Source organism: Quercus suber, unplaced genomic scaffold (assembly GCF_002906115.3).
Source record: "Quercus suber isolate HL8 unplaced genomic scaffold, Cork oak 2.0 scaffold_389, whole genome shotgun sequence".
In the NCBI taxonomy this organism is placed as follows: Eukaryota; Viridiplantae; Streptophyta; class Magnoliopsida; order Fagales; family Fagaceae; genus Quercus; species Quercus suber.
The window spans coordinates 70,104-87,132 of NW_027069841.1; the positions used below are offsets into that span (position 1 = coordinate 70,104).

Here is a 17,029-nt window from a genome sequence, read left to right on the forward strand (position 1 = left end):
CAAGCACAACCAAAAACCCGAAGAGAGGAGTAGTCAGGGGTTTGACCATAGAGAAGCTCAAGTGGTGATTTGTTGTGTGTAGTTGGTGAAGGGATACGATTAATGGTGTATACAGCAGTGAGTGCAGCCTCACCCCAAAAGCGCTCAGGAAGAGAGGCAGAAATGAGAAGGGTGCGGACAACATCAAGAATGTGACGATGTTTTCGTTCTGCACGACCATTTTGTTGAGAGTGTAAGGACAAGACCGCTGAGTAAGTGTACCATGATTGTCTAAAAAGGATAGGAAAGATTTATCATTATATTCTTGAGCATTATCTGATCGAAAAACTTTGACGGTGCGATTGAACTGTGTTTGAATCATTTTATGAAATGTTTGGTAAATAGACACAAGTTCAAACCTATGATGAAGCAGATAAATCCAAGTATATCGAGAAAAATCATCCACAAATATGACAAAATATCTAGATCCCCCCTTAGTAGGAACAGGTGCAGGACCCCAAATATTAGAATGTATAAGATCAAAGGGTGCAGAAGAAAATGAGTCACTATTATTAAAGGGCAATTTTGTTTGTTTGCCAAAATGACAGGAAGTACAATCAAATTTTTGAAACTGAACTGAACCTAAATGACCTTGAGAAGCTAACAACTGAAGACGAGATAAGGATGGATGACCAAGACGAGCATGTCATAGATCAGGTGAGGAGGTGGTAGTGGTAGCAGCTGCAGAAACAACTTGTGAAGGAATCTTCAAGTCATGAACCTCAAACATGCGACCAACCTTACGGCCTGTCCCAAGCACTTGACCTGTACGGGGATCCTGCACATCCACACCATGATTAGTAAAGAGAAGATTTATGCCTAATTCACAAAGTTGACCAACAGAAAGCAAATTAAGGGATAACTTTGGGACATGAAAAGTGTCACTAAGGGATAAACAAGGAGAAGAGATTGTTCCTTTATAACTAACAGGCATAGGAGTTCCATCAGCAGTGTAAATGGTGATTGGATGTTCCAAGAGTGCCTTATCAGAAAATTGAGATTCATCAGGAGTCATATGGTTACAACATGCAGTATCAAAAAACCAAGGTTGTTTACCTGAGGTGACAGAAAGGGCAATGGAAGTGCGGGATAAAACCTGTTGAACAACTACCTCAATATCAGCCGTAGTAAGTGAGGAAGTCAAAGATGGACTTGTAGGAACCGATGGATCTGAAGGACATACAGCAGTTGCCCGAGGAAGAGAAGCTTTATTCTGCTCTTGCACAAATTTCTACAGTTTGCGACAAACTGAGATGTCATGGCCTTTAGCACGGCAAAACTCACAGCGAGTACCTTTGGAAGACTGAGAGGTGGGACGCCCAGAGTTTATTCGTGGAGGAGCAGTGAATGCAGCAATGGGAGGCTGGGGAGATGGTGTAGCCCATACATGATCAGATGATGACATGTGATGAGTAGGCCGACGGTTCTCCTCAGAAATGAGCTCCTTAACTGCAGCATCAAGAGAAGGAGTAGGAGACCGACTAAGCAGAGAAGCCCTAGTAGGCTCAAAATCCTCACGCAAACCCATCATGAAGTGCATAAATTTACGGCGATCCCGATATTTGACAAAGAGCTCAATGTCCTTGAGCACACTAGTGGAGGATCTGCAACAGAGAGTTGTTCCCACATAGTAGAAGTCTGAGAATAAAAATCAGAAATAGACTGACCTGTCTCTTGGCGCATTTGATAAAGTTTTGATTCAATGTGGAACTCCAAGCTTGAATCATTAGTACAATTATAGCGATCAGCCAAAAACTTCCAAGCAGCCTCAGCAGTCTCAAGACGAGGAAGAAGATTATGAATGGAGGGAATAGATGTATTAATAAACCAAGACAAGATCTTACTCTGAATACTCTCCCATTCCTCTAGGCGATCTTCATAATCATCTGTTGCAACAGTAGTCGTGGAAGACTCTTCAGCAGCTGTGACTTTGGACTTAGGGTTTGGTACTGGCTTAGGAATTGAACCAGTCACATATCTCCACAGTTTACGACCCTTGAGAAAAACAGTCATATTTTGAGACCATGCATGATAGCTAGTAGGACCATCCAACATAATGGTGATAGGACGTATGATGTCGCGTTCATTTTGTTGAGCCATAATAAAGAAAATGACCAAAAAATGAGATTTAGAGACCTCAAATGCAAAAACGGAGCCCAAAATCGGAATCTACGCGAAAAAACTGAGCAAGACAGGTCCTGTTGAAAAATTTTGACTTTGGTTAAAGTCAACGGTCAACGTTCAACGGTCTGGTCAATGGTCAACGGTCAACGGTCAACAGTCAACGGCTGACGCTGACGTGGAATGATGACGTGGGATGCTGACGTGGCTGAGTGACATCACTAGGGCTGACGTGGCAGTTCGTGAAACGAAGCAGGGTGCGTGTGGCGCATGACCGGCGAGTTACCGGCGCGTGAGGTGTGTGGAAGGCAGAGACGGCGCGTGGGGGCGCGTGGCAGTGCGTGGCGGCTCGTGCTCATGAGGCAGAAACTTCTGGTGGCGCGTGGAGGCACGTGGAAGGTTGTTTCTGGCAGATTTTTGTTGGGTTTTGCTCGGGACTGTCAGATCTGTCAATGTGTGCCTTTACTTTGGCGGTTGGATCAACAAACTGACAAAATCCGAGTGTTCTAGGGTTGTGGGCGTGACGGCGGTGACTCGCTTCTGACAGTGACTACTGGATGAAGGCGAGGGCAGCGGAAGAACGCCGGAGATGTCCACAGGAACCAAAAAATCAGAGGAAAGGCTCTGATACCATGTTAACAATATAAAGAGAGAAAGAATGACTGAATAGTCAGTATAATAATATGTGTGAAACAATGTACAAAAGAGAGCCTTTATATAGGCTAGGTATGTGTGCAGTACAAGTAATATAAGTGTAGTACAAGTAATATACTAGGCTAAGCCCAATGGGCTAATCTATACACTAACAGAACCAATTCATTTAAAATCTGATATCATTTCTTACTTGATAGAATGAAAATTTTAAATGATAGAGTACCATCACCACGTACGCCTTAACTGCATGTAAACTAAATGGAGAGAATTACTCTTCATAGCTTTAACCATTTTATTCTTCAATATATCATTGTTGAAAATTTGTTCACATGCAAGATTCAACTCTTTTGGTTAAATTCTAACAGCATGAGCATTAATCATTATTTTGTTTGAAGTTTGTACTGCTTTTCAGCTCCAGAAGATTTAATGCGTGAGCTTGTTCTAGAACAATTTTGATACTTATAACCGATCAAGCTAAGAAAAAATTTGTTAATATATAAAAATTACTTTGTCACTTCTTCTTCGGCATTGAAGTAATAAATCAGTGAAGATGCACGCTAGCTTAGCTTACATGGTCTGTTTGAGGTTTTCCTACTTGAGCTCAAACACCTTCACCAGCTTGTCAATCCAGAGCCCCTCCCCACCCTACCCTCCCTCCCTCCCTACGAAATCTTATGCAAGGACAAGGCTCTTAAGATTATAGATAGGATAGGTTGCAGTCAAATAATAAAAGAACGATTTTTTGGCCATGTGTTTGTTAGAAATTAGAATTACCAGGTGCTCCAAATTGTATCACTTTGGACATACATACATTGCATAGATTTAAGGAATGGCAAGTACAACAGAGAAAATTGTAAAGAGAGTTGGGAGCTATATTTCAAATACAGGGACGGAACTAGGATTTGAACCTAGGGGGGGCGAAAGCATGAACCAAAAAAATTTCAAGTGACATGTTTTATTAAAAAAAAAAATCATAGTAGACAAAACAATTGCACTTTATTAACATAAATATTTAAGTCAAGAAGGAAATAATATGAACAAAAAAAGTTCAAAGTTACAGTATGATATTCAAACCTTTTCGGAGAAGAATGAAAAAAGAAAAGGACTTCGAATCTCCAAATTTTGGATAATTAGAATTAATATGTTGATTTTATCACATTGACCAACTCACCAATATGATAAACTCATACTTTTGGATGCAACTAAAAATCACACTAATGAAGTTTTCAAAACTTTGTTTAAGGATTTTAAAAAATTTGGATATTAATAGTAATAGTTGGTAATGCTACATCATCAATATTGACTTCTAAAAGAATTTTGCATTTTATCTTTTGAAAAAAATTTAAATATTGTAATTGAATTTCTCATAATTTATAAATCAATTAAAAAGTTATATAAATTATTGTCACCCTGTAAGGGATTTTTTTTTCTATGAGATTTTTTTGGTTATGAGTTATTGAATTATGATATTGATGATTTGTGGATTTTTTGCTGTGTTGTATTTAGACTATAGAGGGGCTATGGGTTCAAAGAAAGAGTTAAGTGATTAGTTTCTTTTGGGCTATTTGGACCAATCTAAAAATTTGAGGGGGGCCAATTATAAACTCTGAAATATGGGCAATGGCAATGGCTAAAAATTTGAGGGGGGCCAATTATAAACTCTAAAATAAAATAGCTAAAAAAGTTTCTCAAAAAAAAAAAAGGCTAATTTGAGAGAAAAAGGGAGGGGGGGGGGGGGGGGGGGGGCAGGGCTCCCTTAATGGGTTTGTCCCTGTTCAAATACCATTGTATAGCTGTGCTTACACATAGAAACATTTAACAGTGGTGATGTTTGATGTAGTCTTACTTAGTCGAATAAGGTTGTCATTTCAGCTTTCGTACTAAGTATTATGAATGTGTTACTCGATACCAAAATTAAGAAAATTAAAATGGACACTTAATGAAAAATTAGACTACAATTAGAACTAATTTGAATTATAATTGTACTTTGACTTTAATATATTATATATGATTTCTTCCACAAAAAAGGAAAATGATGATTACTGTGGGGCCCGTAAGCCTAGAAGCCTGGGCCCATTTTGCATTTGGCCCAAGGCCCAGGCCGAGGAGGGATGATCATCCGAGGTTGATGTGTGAAGACCTATACTTTTTGGACCCTGCCGAGGACATCCCTGTCCTCGGCGTACCGAGGCTAATTTCAGGAGGGGGACATGCCCAGAACAGGTTCTCACCTCCACACTAAATGCGCTCATCTAACTCCCTTGACCGCATTAATGGGGATGTAACCCCTTGACAGGGTAACAGTGATAATGGTGAACCACTCGAGTACTGATAAGGCCTCTGATGGGACGGACGGTCAAAGGGGAGGCAAATGGATGATCAATAGAAGGAAGAAGGGGAGAGGAGGAGGAGAACTATATAAGAAGGGCGAGCAAAGCAGTTAAGGAGGATGAAAGGGAAAGGAACCTCCTCGGATAAGTGCCGAGGAGCTACCCTTAGTTGTAAAATGGGGTTCACTCCCCTTCAATGGTGAAAAATGGCTTATGTCCCATTGCTAGTCTATTAGGGCCTAACCCTTCGCCCCACTCTCTAGAAATGTATTGTTGGGGAACCTTTCTAAACTGAGTCCCTACAATTAGCGCCGTCTGTGGGGAGGATTAGTGCACTGGCAGGCGTAACGGGAGACCGTTTCTAAGTAGTTATTTTACGGAAGGTTGGTAGCAACGCATCAAAAAAAAAAAGACAAACATTGCAGAAAAATAGAAGATTCAACAGAAAAGAAAACAAACGTCATATTATTTTATTAAACGGAAAAGTACAAGATACAAACAGAGGCTCAGGCAGGCTTGTTTTAAAGCTAATTTTACAAGCTAATTCTACAAACAGAGGCCCAGGTGGACCTGTTCTAAAACTAGCTAGAGGGAATGGGGCTGAGGCTGGCATGCTTCAAGGCCACCAACAACTCCTTGTCCGGTGCGGCGGAGCTGGAACAAAGAGAGGAGCCGACGCAGGTGCACCGGGAAGCCCTCCCCCATGATGTTCCGTTGATTCTCTCCAATCCTCACGAGTGTTGGCCGTTGGAGACGGCAACACTCGAGCACCAGCCATGACATGATTTTGCGCGTCTCCTCCGGCAGGGGTGCGCCCTGGGAAGGAGCGTTAGGTACTTCAGGGACATCCCTCCTGGCCACCATGCATGGCACTATCAGGGTTATGCCTAGGCTCTGCCGCGCCGGAAGTTTGGTGGGGGCTGCAGTCACAACGGCTCTTGGCCGGGGCGGTAGGACCTTTGGCCTGTGTGTCCTCACACCCACCCAGGGCCGCCCCATATCTCCCAACTCTGGTCACAATCCTGGTAGGGTTATTGAAGGGGCTCGGGGAGCCGAAGGGTCGTGGTTCTAGTTGTGTTGGAAAGTTCATGGAGTGTGGAGAAACGTTTCCCCCAGAAAACCTTATATAGAGGATGAAGACTGGCGGGAATTAATACACACAAAGTTCGAAAAGAGAATTATCAGCGGTACTAATCACGAGGATACCAAATCCCAAGGGGACCATAGACCGCTAGATCTGTATCAATTCACGAGGATATTAATGAAGGCGGGTCTCGCGCATCGAAACATTAAGCGCGGAGCGCGAATGGCCAAGGAACGCCTCGTAAGTGAAGAAGATGGGAACTTGAATTGAAGGCGAGGTCAATGCCATATGTGAGATCAGAGTTCGAACCACCCCTGCCCGAAGCACCATAGAGTTAATAGCCCGACCTGAAGAGGAACCGTTTCCAGTAAAGCGGTCCGAGGACAAACCCCTTCATACAGAAGAATGGAAGTGTTAGACAGAACCAAGGCATTGCATGGTCCTCGGACTCAAGCCTATGGGGAAACTAACTACTCGGCTATACCTGGGTACTAGACAGAACCAAGGTATTGCATGGTCCAAGGACTTAAACCTATGGGGAAACTAGATACTTACAGAAGAATGGAAGTGTTAGACAGAACCAAGGCATTGCATGGTCCTCGGACTCAAGCCTATGGGGAAACTAACTACTCGGCTACACCTGGGTGCTAGATAGAACCAAGGTATTGCATGGTCCAAGGACTCAAACTCATGAGGAAATTAGCTACTTACAGAAGAACCGAAGGGTTAAACTAACTATTTACAGAGGAACCGAAGCGTTAGCTAGAACCGAATTGTGATGCGATCCTCGGATTCATGCCTAAAGGATAGCTAATGGTCTTATGAGACCAAATCCAGAATGGAACCAGGGTATTGAGCAAAATATCAAAGTACGGCAAGAAAAAGGAAGCATCAATAATTAGAAACAAAATAGTGAATATTCATTTCAAATAGAAAGTATATAGTTTCATTACAATGCCCCTGAGGCAAGAAGCAAAATGGAATGAAAAAGAAAGCAAATAACAGTGTCCTATGCCATATGCCATTTCCCTCCAATTCAGTAAGTAAATTGTCTTGAGGAGGCTTGTCGAAAGGCTTCAACCAACACCTGGGGACCTTGTCTCGGAGGGGCTACTTCAGGGGGCCCTTCCACGGTAGGGGTAGTCGGAGGAACCACGAGTGTGGCTAGGGAGCTAGCAGGAAGCCTTACCACCACTTGGGGCACTTCTTGACCCTCGGTTCTAGCCCCCTCCAACGCTCTATGGGGCTCGGCCCCCTCAAAAGGTCTATCAGCTGCAAATGCGTCCTCAACGGTTCCGTTATGACTTTCACTTGACGGTGGTAATGCAAACCCCTCCTCGGAAGCAACAGGAACAACCTCGCAAATTGCGGAAGGGTAAAACACTCTCTTCGCCCTCCTAAGGTTAGATAAGACATCAACCCCCACTTGGTCGAGGGCTTCATGCCAGGTCTCATAACAGAAGCGCCCGCACACTACAGGAATTTGAGCTTTGAGGGTGGTTTCAGTCTTGGCCACCCCCTCGGCAAAAGCCTCCTCCTCCGTCTGTCCTGTGGAGCACTCGGCGTCCATTCTCGCAAACACTGCCTCGTCTTTGGCCCTCACAGCCTCGTCCCTAGCATACTCGGCAATACCCCTTGCGCTGACTGCCTCGGCCAACTTTTTCTTCAGGTCGGCGATGTCCTCTTTGGCAGTTCGTAGGTGGCCCTCGACATCCTGCCACCGCTTGGTCTGATCCTCGGCCTGCTTCGTAGCCGTGGTTAGGTCAGGGGCCGCATTATCTCTGGCCTTTGTCATCTCCTCCAGATTTTCGATCGCCTCTTTTTCAGATCTGCCTCAGATCTCTCAAGGGTCCTCGCAGCCTTCAAGAACTTGTCACGCTCCTGCGCTAAAGCGTTACCTCGGCAAAAGCCTCCCCGTCCAGCCTGAAAAGGGCCTGGACAGCCTGCCAACAAAAATAGGTGCGCCGTAAAGAGAAGGGAGGTGCTAAGCAACAAAGTTCAAGTAAGATAAACAAATATCAGGGGACCCACCATGCCTAGATACCTCTTAAGGTTAAGGGCAACCTCTAGCCCACTCTTGCTCCCAAGTTCGGCCATGTCGGCGGGAAGGAAAAGGACCTCCCCAGGGCGTCGGCCACGAGGACCCGTAGGTATCAAAACCCACCTCCCCGTCCGAGGGAACGGGCAGCAGGATTTTGAGGGGCTATTGTGGGGCCTGTAAGCCTGGGAGTCTAGGCCTATCTTGCATTTGGCCCAAGGCCCAGGCCAAGGAGGGATGATCGTCCGAGGCTGATGTGTGAAGACCTATGCTTTTTGGACCCCGCCGAGGACATCCCTATCCTCGGCGTACCGAGGCTAATTTCAAGAGGGGGACAGGCCCAGAATAGGTTGTCACCTCCACACTAAATGCGCTCATCTAACTCCCCTGGCCGCATTAATAGGGATGTAATCCCTTGACAAGGTAACAGTGATGATGGTGAACCACTCGAGTACTGATAAGGCCTCTGATGGGACGGACGGTCAGAGGGGAGGCAAATGGATGATCAACAGAAGGAAGAAGGGGAGAGGAGGAGGAGAACTATATAAGAAGGGCGAGCAAAGCAGTTAAGGAGGATGAAAGGGAAAGGAACCTCCTCGGATAAGTGCCGAGGAGCTACCCTTAGTTGTAAAATGGGGTTCACTCCCCTTCAATGGTGAAAAATGGCTTATGTCCCGTTGCTAGTCTGTTAGGGCCTAACCCTTCATCCCACTCTCTAGAAATGTATTGTTGGGGAACCTTTCTAAACTGAGTCCCTACAATTACTATTACTAATGAGTTATAGCTCAACTAATACTTCCTCCTCTTGTAATAATGAGATGGAGGGTGAGGTCATGAGTTCAAACTCACGAGATGTGTGTTTAACTTTCCAATAAAATAAAAAAGAGAAATGATATGTCTACAACATTTTTACAACAAATTCTAAATGGTAGGTTGTTACTGGTTGTTATTGTTGGAACAAAAAAGTAATTTTAGTGTTAGTTTTAAATTTGAACCAATAACAACTAACAACCTGTGATTTGTTGTAAAAATATTATAAAATTATTGTAGACGTAGTATCTCTAAAAAAAAAGATAATGAAGAAAGGCTAGGACTATAAGGATTCCTAAAATTAAGGGATATGTTTCCATAATAATAATAATAAGAATGGGATGTTTTTATAGCATCTTTTGAAAGTTTAAATGCAATGACACACATGCATATCTACAACATAAATGAGCCAAGTCATTTGTAAACAGTTTGGGTTTGACTCAATAAAAAGATCTTTTATGTTTATTTGTTTACAAAAATGTTATGCTTAAGATTTTAGATATTACAAATTTGAGATTTATATATTTTTTAATAAATTTGGATTTAAATTATGTTCTTTCAACTCAAACATGTCTTTTTCCATTATGTAAGTGTACAAAAATATATCAAAGTGGACCAAAATGAACCAAAGTGATTCAAATGGATTGAATTGGACTAAATAGAACAAAGTGGACAAAATGACCAGAATAGGACCGAAGTCGACAGACTGGACCAAATAGGACAGAAGTGGATATAATGGACCGAATAGAACTAAAGTGGACAAAATGGACTGAATAAGACTAAATTGGACAGAATAGGCCTAATAAGACTGAAGTGGACAAAATAGGACCATTGTGCACTGAATTGATCCAAAGTAGAGTGAATAAGATCGAATAGACCAAATTAGACCGAAAAGAACTTCAGTGGACAAAATGTACTAAATAGGATCGAAAATAGGATAAAATTGGACCAAAGAGGATAGAATGGACCGAATAGAATCAATGTGGATCAAATAAGACTTTTGAATTTTATAATTTTTATTGCATTTTTAGGGCTCATATTTTTAATTTCTAATATCTATTTTAGTATTTTCTTTGTATTTTTTTAACTCGAAACTAAAAAGTTAGTCTAAATATAATAAAATTTCATGCTTTTCAACCAAAAATTAAGAAAAAAATGAATTTTTGAGCTAAAATTAAAAAGAAAATCTATATAAGAATTAATTTAAGGTCCAATTAGTTTAAAATGAACTGAAGGGGGACCAAAATTGACCAAGTAAACTGGGCAAAATTGGAATTTTTTTTTTTTTTTTTTTTTTACTGCCAAATCTTCCATATACTTTTTTTTTTTAACTTACTGTAAAACGAATACTCAGAACTTAGAACACTTATCTTTTTCAACCTATTCTAAAACGAACACTCAGAACTTAGAACACTTATCTTTTTCAACCTACTGTGAAACGAATACTTAGAACTTAGAACACTTATCTTTTTCAACCTACTGTAAAACGAATACTTAGAACTTAGAACACTTACCTGGTGCGCCGGCCAGCACCCTAATCCTTCCCACAGACGGCGCCAATTGTGGGGACTCAGTTTGGATTGACCCTGAGTGATGGGTTTTCAGCCCAATAAGCCCAAACAATACATTTATAGAGAGTGGGGTGAAAGGTTTAGGTGCTGGCCGTCGGTCACCAAGCATGAACTTTCTTATAAAAAAGAAAAATGGTGAGAGTTTCTTTACCAAGGGAGGGATGCTCCTCGGCCTGTGGCCGAGGAAGCCTTATTGTTCTCCTTTTTTCTCCCCCCCCCCTCTCTTTACTTTACTAGCTTTTCTTTTATAGTTTTTATCTTCCTATCCCCTCCTTCCATCTGTTGATCATCTATTTGCCTTTTTCTCTGGCCGTCCGTCCCATCAGAGGCCTTATCGATACTCAAGTGGTTCACTCTGATCAACGTTATCCTGCCAAGGGGGTTACCTCCCCATTAATGCGGCCAGGGGGATTAGTTGAATGCATTAAATGTGAGAGTGACAGCTTACTTTGGGGTTAGTCTCTCCTCAAAATTACCTTCGTCAGGCCGAGGACAAGGTGGTCCTCGGTGTGGATTGGGAAGGAAAGGCTTTCCCTCACCTTAGCCCTGAATAGCCTGTGCTCCTCGGCCTGGGCCTTGGGCTTGCTACATGATGGGCCGAGGCTATCAGGCCCATGGGCCCCACAATTACAATATAAAATAATTATTTATTCCCACTCATCGCTTGGGTATGCAACTAATGTATTATATAATTACCAATACTTTTTATGAATATTACATAATTACCGTATATATTCAATGGGTCTTACTGAAATTTTCAGCTTATTTGTAACTTTAACTTAATTTTACTATTATTCATGAATCTTACTGCATTTTTTAATACTATTAATAGATCCTATTGTACTATTCAACTATTTTTTCAACTTTTTCTTCTACACTAACAGTAAAAAAAATTTAAACTTTAGCTATAATATATATATATATATATTAAAATTTAAAAATAATAAAAAGAAAAACGAAAAAAAAAAAAAAAGGGTTGTCCTTCGAAAACAAGCAGGGTTTTAACAAATTCAAAAACCCTAAACATAATCTGCATTGTCTTTTGTCTCTCACCAAAATTGTTTGATTGTGATTCTTTGACTCTCCGAAGAAGATGCCGTCGGAGGATTCGAAGCTCGTGAAGAAGGAAGAAGAGGTCGAGGACGACGACGATGACAAGCCGATTTTCCATGGCCTCAAGAAGAAACTCTCAAATGCAAATGGCGCTCGTGGTTCAGCCAAATCTAAACCCAAACTCAAAAAGGAAGAGAGTGAAGATGAAGACGATGACGATGACGAAGACGACAAGCCTATCGCCAAACGGAACTCTATTTCTAAGCCCGACAAGGTTTTCAAAGTCTTTACTTTTTCTTTCTTTTTTGGCCTTAAATTTTGAAAAAGGTACAGGCTTTCTGGTTATATATAGGAAAGGAACAATTTTTATACGATGGGTGTTTTTTGTTTAATATAGTAAAAATGGGGCTTGATTAATATTTAATGTTGTGCTTGTTTAGTAACCAGAGGTTTTGTTTGGTATTTATTTTTGAGTAATGGGCCTGGTTTGGTTTTGTTTTGTTTTCTTTTCTTTTGTGGAAGGAACCGAAGAAGAAGAAGAGAACAAAGGAGTTGGAGAAGAAGAGCAAGGAGGTAGAAAATGCACCAGAGAAGAAGAAGAGGGAGAAGAAAGTTTATGATTTGCCTGGTCAGAAGCGAGACCCTCCTGAGGAGGTACAAATACAATGTTGTTTTTGTTTCACTTGGTTTTAATTTTTAGCTTTCAAGATGTTCACTTTGAGGGTTATTAAGTAATGGGATTGTTGCTTTGTGGAATTTCAGAGAGACCCACTGAGGATTTTTTATGAGACACTCTATAAGCACAGTCCGAACAGTGAAATGGCGCAGTTCTGGTGAGTCATTTTGCCCCAGTTGGGAAAATCCTTTTTAGTAGTGTGACGTGCAGTTTTGACGTTGAATTTCATTTTGCTTCTATTATTTGCTTGGCTTTTAGAATGTAAGAAAAGAAGAGAAGAGTGATTGCCTAAAAGAAAAGAACATATGTGTCATGTTTTTCTTTCCTTTTTCACCTTCTCTCCTTAAATTAGTCAGAACAATAGGGTGTTTAGTACTTGTGAAGAGGGAGGATAGCCTTCAATGTCTAACCGAGCTCAACAAAATAGTAAAAAAATTGTGAAATTGGGGTTAAGAATGAATGATAAACACCAATAGCATGAGGAGTGCAGTGACACCATATGAGCTCACACTTTACAGATTATGAGAATGAGGATGAGTAACCCAAACGAGTCACTTCCCTATAAATATGAAATGAAGAATAGGATACTTCTCTTAATGAGCTGTATCCAATGTATAAGGCTATCTGATAATTTGGATTGGTTAACCCTATTAGTGGGTGACATATGAGAGGATAGGTTCTGTATTATAGATAATTGCAGAAAGATTTTTTCTATTTATTCTTTTGTTCATGTTGCCTCCCCCCCACCCGCCCCTTTTTTTTTTACCAAGAGAACAAACAAAAAAAATGTCTGTGTGTTTGTATGTATTTGTAGAATTAATAATCATATCATGCAACACATCACTCTGCATATCATCGAGTCTTTGTAAACTTGCCAATTGTATGTGTATATGTAGGTTTTGGACTTTGCTTTTGATTCAATCTTTCTGTTTTTAGTTTCATTGATGTTTGTTTTGGTGTATTCGTTTTTGTTTGATTGTTTGTACCTGTAATAACTAATAAGATATATTTTGCAGTTCTTCCGAATTTTATTTTTATGGTACACCAAAAAATGAGTAATTATTGGTGTTTGACAGTTTGAGTGACCGTTTGGGACAAGCTGAAAATTTCAGCTTATTTGCAATTTCAGCTTATTTTTGCTACTATTCATGGGTCCCACTGTACTTTTTGGTACTATTCATGGGCCTTACTATACTATTTCAGCTAACTTTTATCTTTATCTATAGTATTTTCAGCAAAAAGTTTTCAATTTCAGTTTAATAAGCTGTTCCCAAACGAACACTTTGGGATCTGCTTATTTTGCTAAAACTGAAAATTTTTTACTGAAAGTACTGTAGATGAAGGTAAAAATTAGCTGAAATAGTACAATGGGATCCATGAATAGTATCAAAAAGTGCAGTGGAACCCATGAATAGTAGCAAAAATAAGCTGAATAATAAATAAATAAGTTGACAAAAATAATCCATGCCAAACGCACGCTAAGTAAGAAATTTCCTACAGGTTTTAATTTTCAAGGTAGCACAACTTTTCAGTGTATACGCTATTGATATGTTGCATGCCTATGAGGGATGGATTGATATTAATATTAGCATTTAGTATATCAAGATGTAAGTAGTTTGGGCTGCCCTAGATATTTTAGTCACTTTCAAGACATTATATTTTGGGTTGGACTAAGTTTTGATTTGTTAACAAATACTATTTAATGATCAATTATCTTTTCACCACTTTGCCCTTTGTTATGGTGTCACTCTTTTTGCTCCAAGCAAGGGAGTATCTTTAATCATGGAACTGGCTGTATTTGGTGGGTGTACCTTTATCCCTCACTTCCTCTATAATTTCATGTTCAAGATTATGTCTTGCAAGCAGATTGCATATTGAAAAATTTAAGCAGTAACTAAAACCTAATCTAATATATAGCAGCCCTTGAACTTGAACAGTCAATGTTAATGCTAAAATCATGGCACAGGTAAGCATAACATTTCAATTACTTCAGGCCCTATACAGATGTCAAAAACTCTATATAGTGCCATTAATGCATTCAGGAACAAAAGGATTTACCTTGTGACTAAATTCTTGAAAACCAAAAATTGTTGTCATTTAACAAACTAGTCCACATAAACTATTACAAAGGTTACATGGAAGGCAATCAGAATTCTCCATAATCTCTGCTCATGTTAATCTAAATATCTTGCTATAATGCTATAAATATGCTTAGGTTTTAGTTATGGCTTAAATTTTGCAATATGCAATCTGCTTGCTGGACTAGTTGATTGAGCAGCTGTTGTTGCCTCAGGAGGAAATTTTGGCTATATGTGATTTCAAAATGTAATCATGTCAGTGTAGATGGATGATATGAATATCTTGCATTAGGAATGGGTCATTTATTTTTTCATCTTTGATGATTTGATCCTTTTTTAAAATGTCATATTGGATTACTTTATATATAATCTGGACTTAAAAAGAAAAAAAAGCTTCTGTTTTAAGGACTCTATCATAGTCACCATATCTTTCCTCCGTAAGAAAATAGTATCCACTTCATTGGTCAGTAGATGCATATGGCAGATCACCTGGTTCAACCTCCAGTCCACTCTCTGTGTGAGTTCTTTTACTATTAACTATAAAAGAAGACAGAGAGAGAGCATTAGTAAACTATGGACTCGCATAGTAGTTCCATGTATTGGAATGGATAAGTTTAGTTTCCTACATACATATCAGGCACAACCCCATCTTTTAGATCTTTGTGTGTTCTTTCCTTGTCCTTTTTTCAAATTTAGTGCTTCTTTTAATGCTTATTATAATGTGAGACATAATTTGACATGATTTAGTAATTCTGCTCATTAGAGCTTAGTTTGCCATACCATGTGATTGGGTTGACTCTTCCTCTTGCATTGATATGTACTTGTTTGTATCTGTTATTTGCAATATAATTATAGCTAGGGCTGCATATTTAAAAGAAATGTATTCAATTTGATTGCAGGATGATGGAATCTGGCTTGCTTTCCAAAGAAGAGGCAAAGAAAGTTTATGAGAAGAAGCAGAAGAAGAGTCTTCAGCAAAAGCTCAGTTCTCCAGCCAAAGCTGTAGCTACTTTGAAGCAGAGTACTAAGTCTGTTAGTGTTAAGAGAAAATTACCATCCTCCCCAACTTCTTCGAACAAAAAGAAGACAACAGACTCAAAAGTTGCATCGAAGCAGTCTAAGAAACAGAAGATTGAAGATGGAAGCTCTGAGGATGAATCTGATGATGACTTTGTTTTGGCTAACAAGAAGAAAAAACTATCCTCCCAAGTTTCTTCTAATAAAAAGAAGATGACCGTCTCCAAAGCTTTATCGAAGCAGTCTAAGCAAAAAAAGGTTGTTGATGAAAGTTCTGATGATGAATAGGATGATAGCTTTAAATTTGATGTGCCCAAACAAATGAGAAAGCAGCTTCAAGCAGCTGAATTATGTTTAACCTGAACTGATTAGGACCTCTCACATTGATTTACTGTCACTTGTTAATATCTTTGCTGATTAAACTTCTGTAAACACTAATAGTGGCAATGCCCTCATTGAGATGATGGATTTACCACCCAGGGCGGTGACCTAGTGGTAGAAAGCTTTTATGACTGGTGACCTAGTGGTAGAAAGCCTTTATGACTTATTATCTGTGAGCTCAGGCGTTGTGGGTTTGTGACAAGGTCCATTAGTGCCCTGATTGGTACCGCTCCATAACACAATGTCTAAGTAGTGTGGGGTAGTGACCACACCTGTGAGCCCTTTTATATTTTTGAATGTTGGGCAGGCCTTTTTCTAGGTCGTACTTCAAACCAAAATTGAATTGCATGAGAACACTCCTTTCCAAAGTCTATACTGCCTCAATTATCTTTCATGCTATATTATACGAAGATATTTCTCTTCTTCTTTTTAAATGTCTGTAATACTTGGCAATCTCCTTTTTGAATTTACTGAAAATCAAAGCAGGTAGAAAAGAAAAGAAAATCAGTGCAGCTGGGAATAGGAAAATAATTCCTTAGGCTATTCACTAAAATAAAATTATAAAAACAGAGCTGTGGCTATAGCTTAAGTCATTTCTTTTTATCTCAAAATAAAAAAAAAAAAATTAAAAAAAAAAATTCAATTCTTTTGAGCAGGACTCTGATTCCAAATTAAATTTTTTACAATGGTAGAGGGTAATGAAGGCTAATGATCTTTCCAAAAAATAAAGAAGGTAAAAGTGCCAGAGTTGATGATTTTCCTTAAACCATTTGTACAGTATGGGTTTGGTTGCCCTACAAGCAGCCCATTTTCTAAATCAGTAACTTCTGGCCTTGCAATGAGAAAGGGAAGACTGGTTAACTAACTATATAGCCTTAAGCACCCGGGCCCGTGGAGAGACTCTTCTTCAATAAGAAAATGCCAATCAAGTTCGGCTGAGAGGGCAAGATTTCAAGGTCTCACAAACAGTTAAACACCAGTCTCTTGGAAGGGTGGCTTTATTGTTAAGATAGTTTAACTTGGATCAAACTCTATTATCAAAATATTAAGTGACTTTTATTTTTGAGGAAAAAAAAAAATATTAAGTGACTTTTTATTGTTAAGACAATTTACTTCTTTTTTTTTTTTTTAAGTCTATCGCCTAAATTTCAAAAAATAAAAAATTCTATTTCAAACT

The 17,029-nt window shown here is 39.7% G+C and overlaps 1 protein-coding gene across 1 annotated transcript; it reads left to right on the forward strand.

The window, feature by feature from the left end:
• The first annotated feature begins 11,597 nt into the window (after window positions 1-11,597).
• LOC112021194 (uncharacterized) lies at window positions 11,598-16,223 on the forward strand. The gene is made up of 4 exons (XM_024053769.2): window positions 11,598-11,974; window positions 12,223-12,354; window positions 12,463-12,533; window positions 15,354-16,223. Exons 1-4 carry the CDS (start codon window positions 11,741-11,743, stop codon window positions 15,757-15,759), a joined length of 843 nt encoding a protein of 280 aa, XP_023909537.1. The 5' UTR covers window positions 11,598-11,740; the 3' UTR covers window positions 15,760-16,223.
• Window positions 16,224-17,029: the final 806 nt, after the last annotated feature.

What these genes read in the sequence shown, in the direction of transcription:
- LOC112021194 (XM_024053769.2), top strand. Translation starts at nt 11,741, where the DNA reads ATGCCGTCGGAGGATTCGAAGCTCGTGAAGAAGGAAGAAGAGGTCGAG. An exon ending in CTATTTCTAAGCCCGACAAG is followed by an intron (nt 11,975 to 12,222) that starts GTTTTCAAAGTC and finishes CTTTTGTGGAAG; the next exon opens with GAACCGAAGAAGAAGAAGAG. An exon ending in AGTGAAATGGCGCAGTTCTG is followed by an intron (nt 12,534 to 15,353) that starts GTGAGTCATTTT and finishes ATTTGATTGCAG; the next exon opens with GATGATGGAATCTGGCTTGC.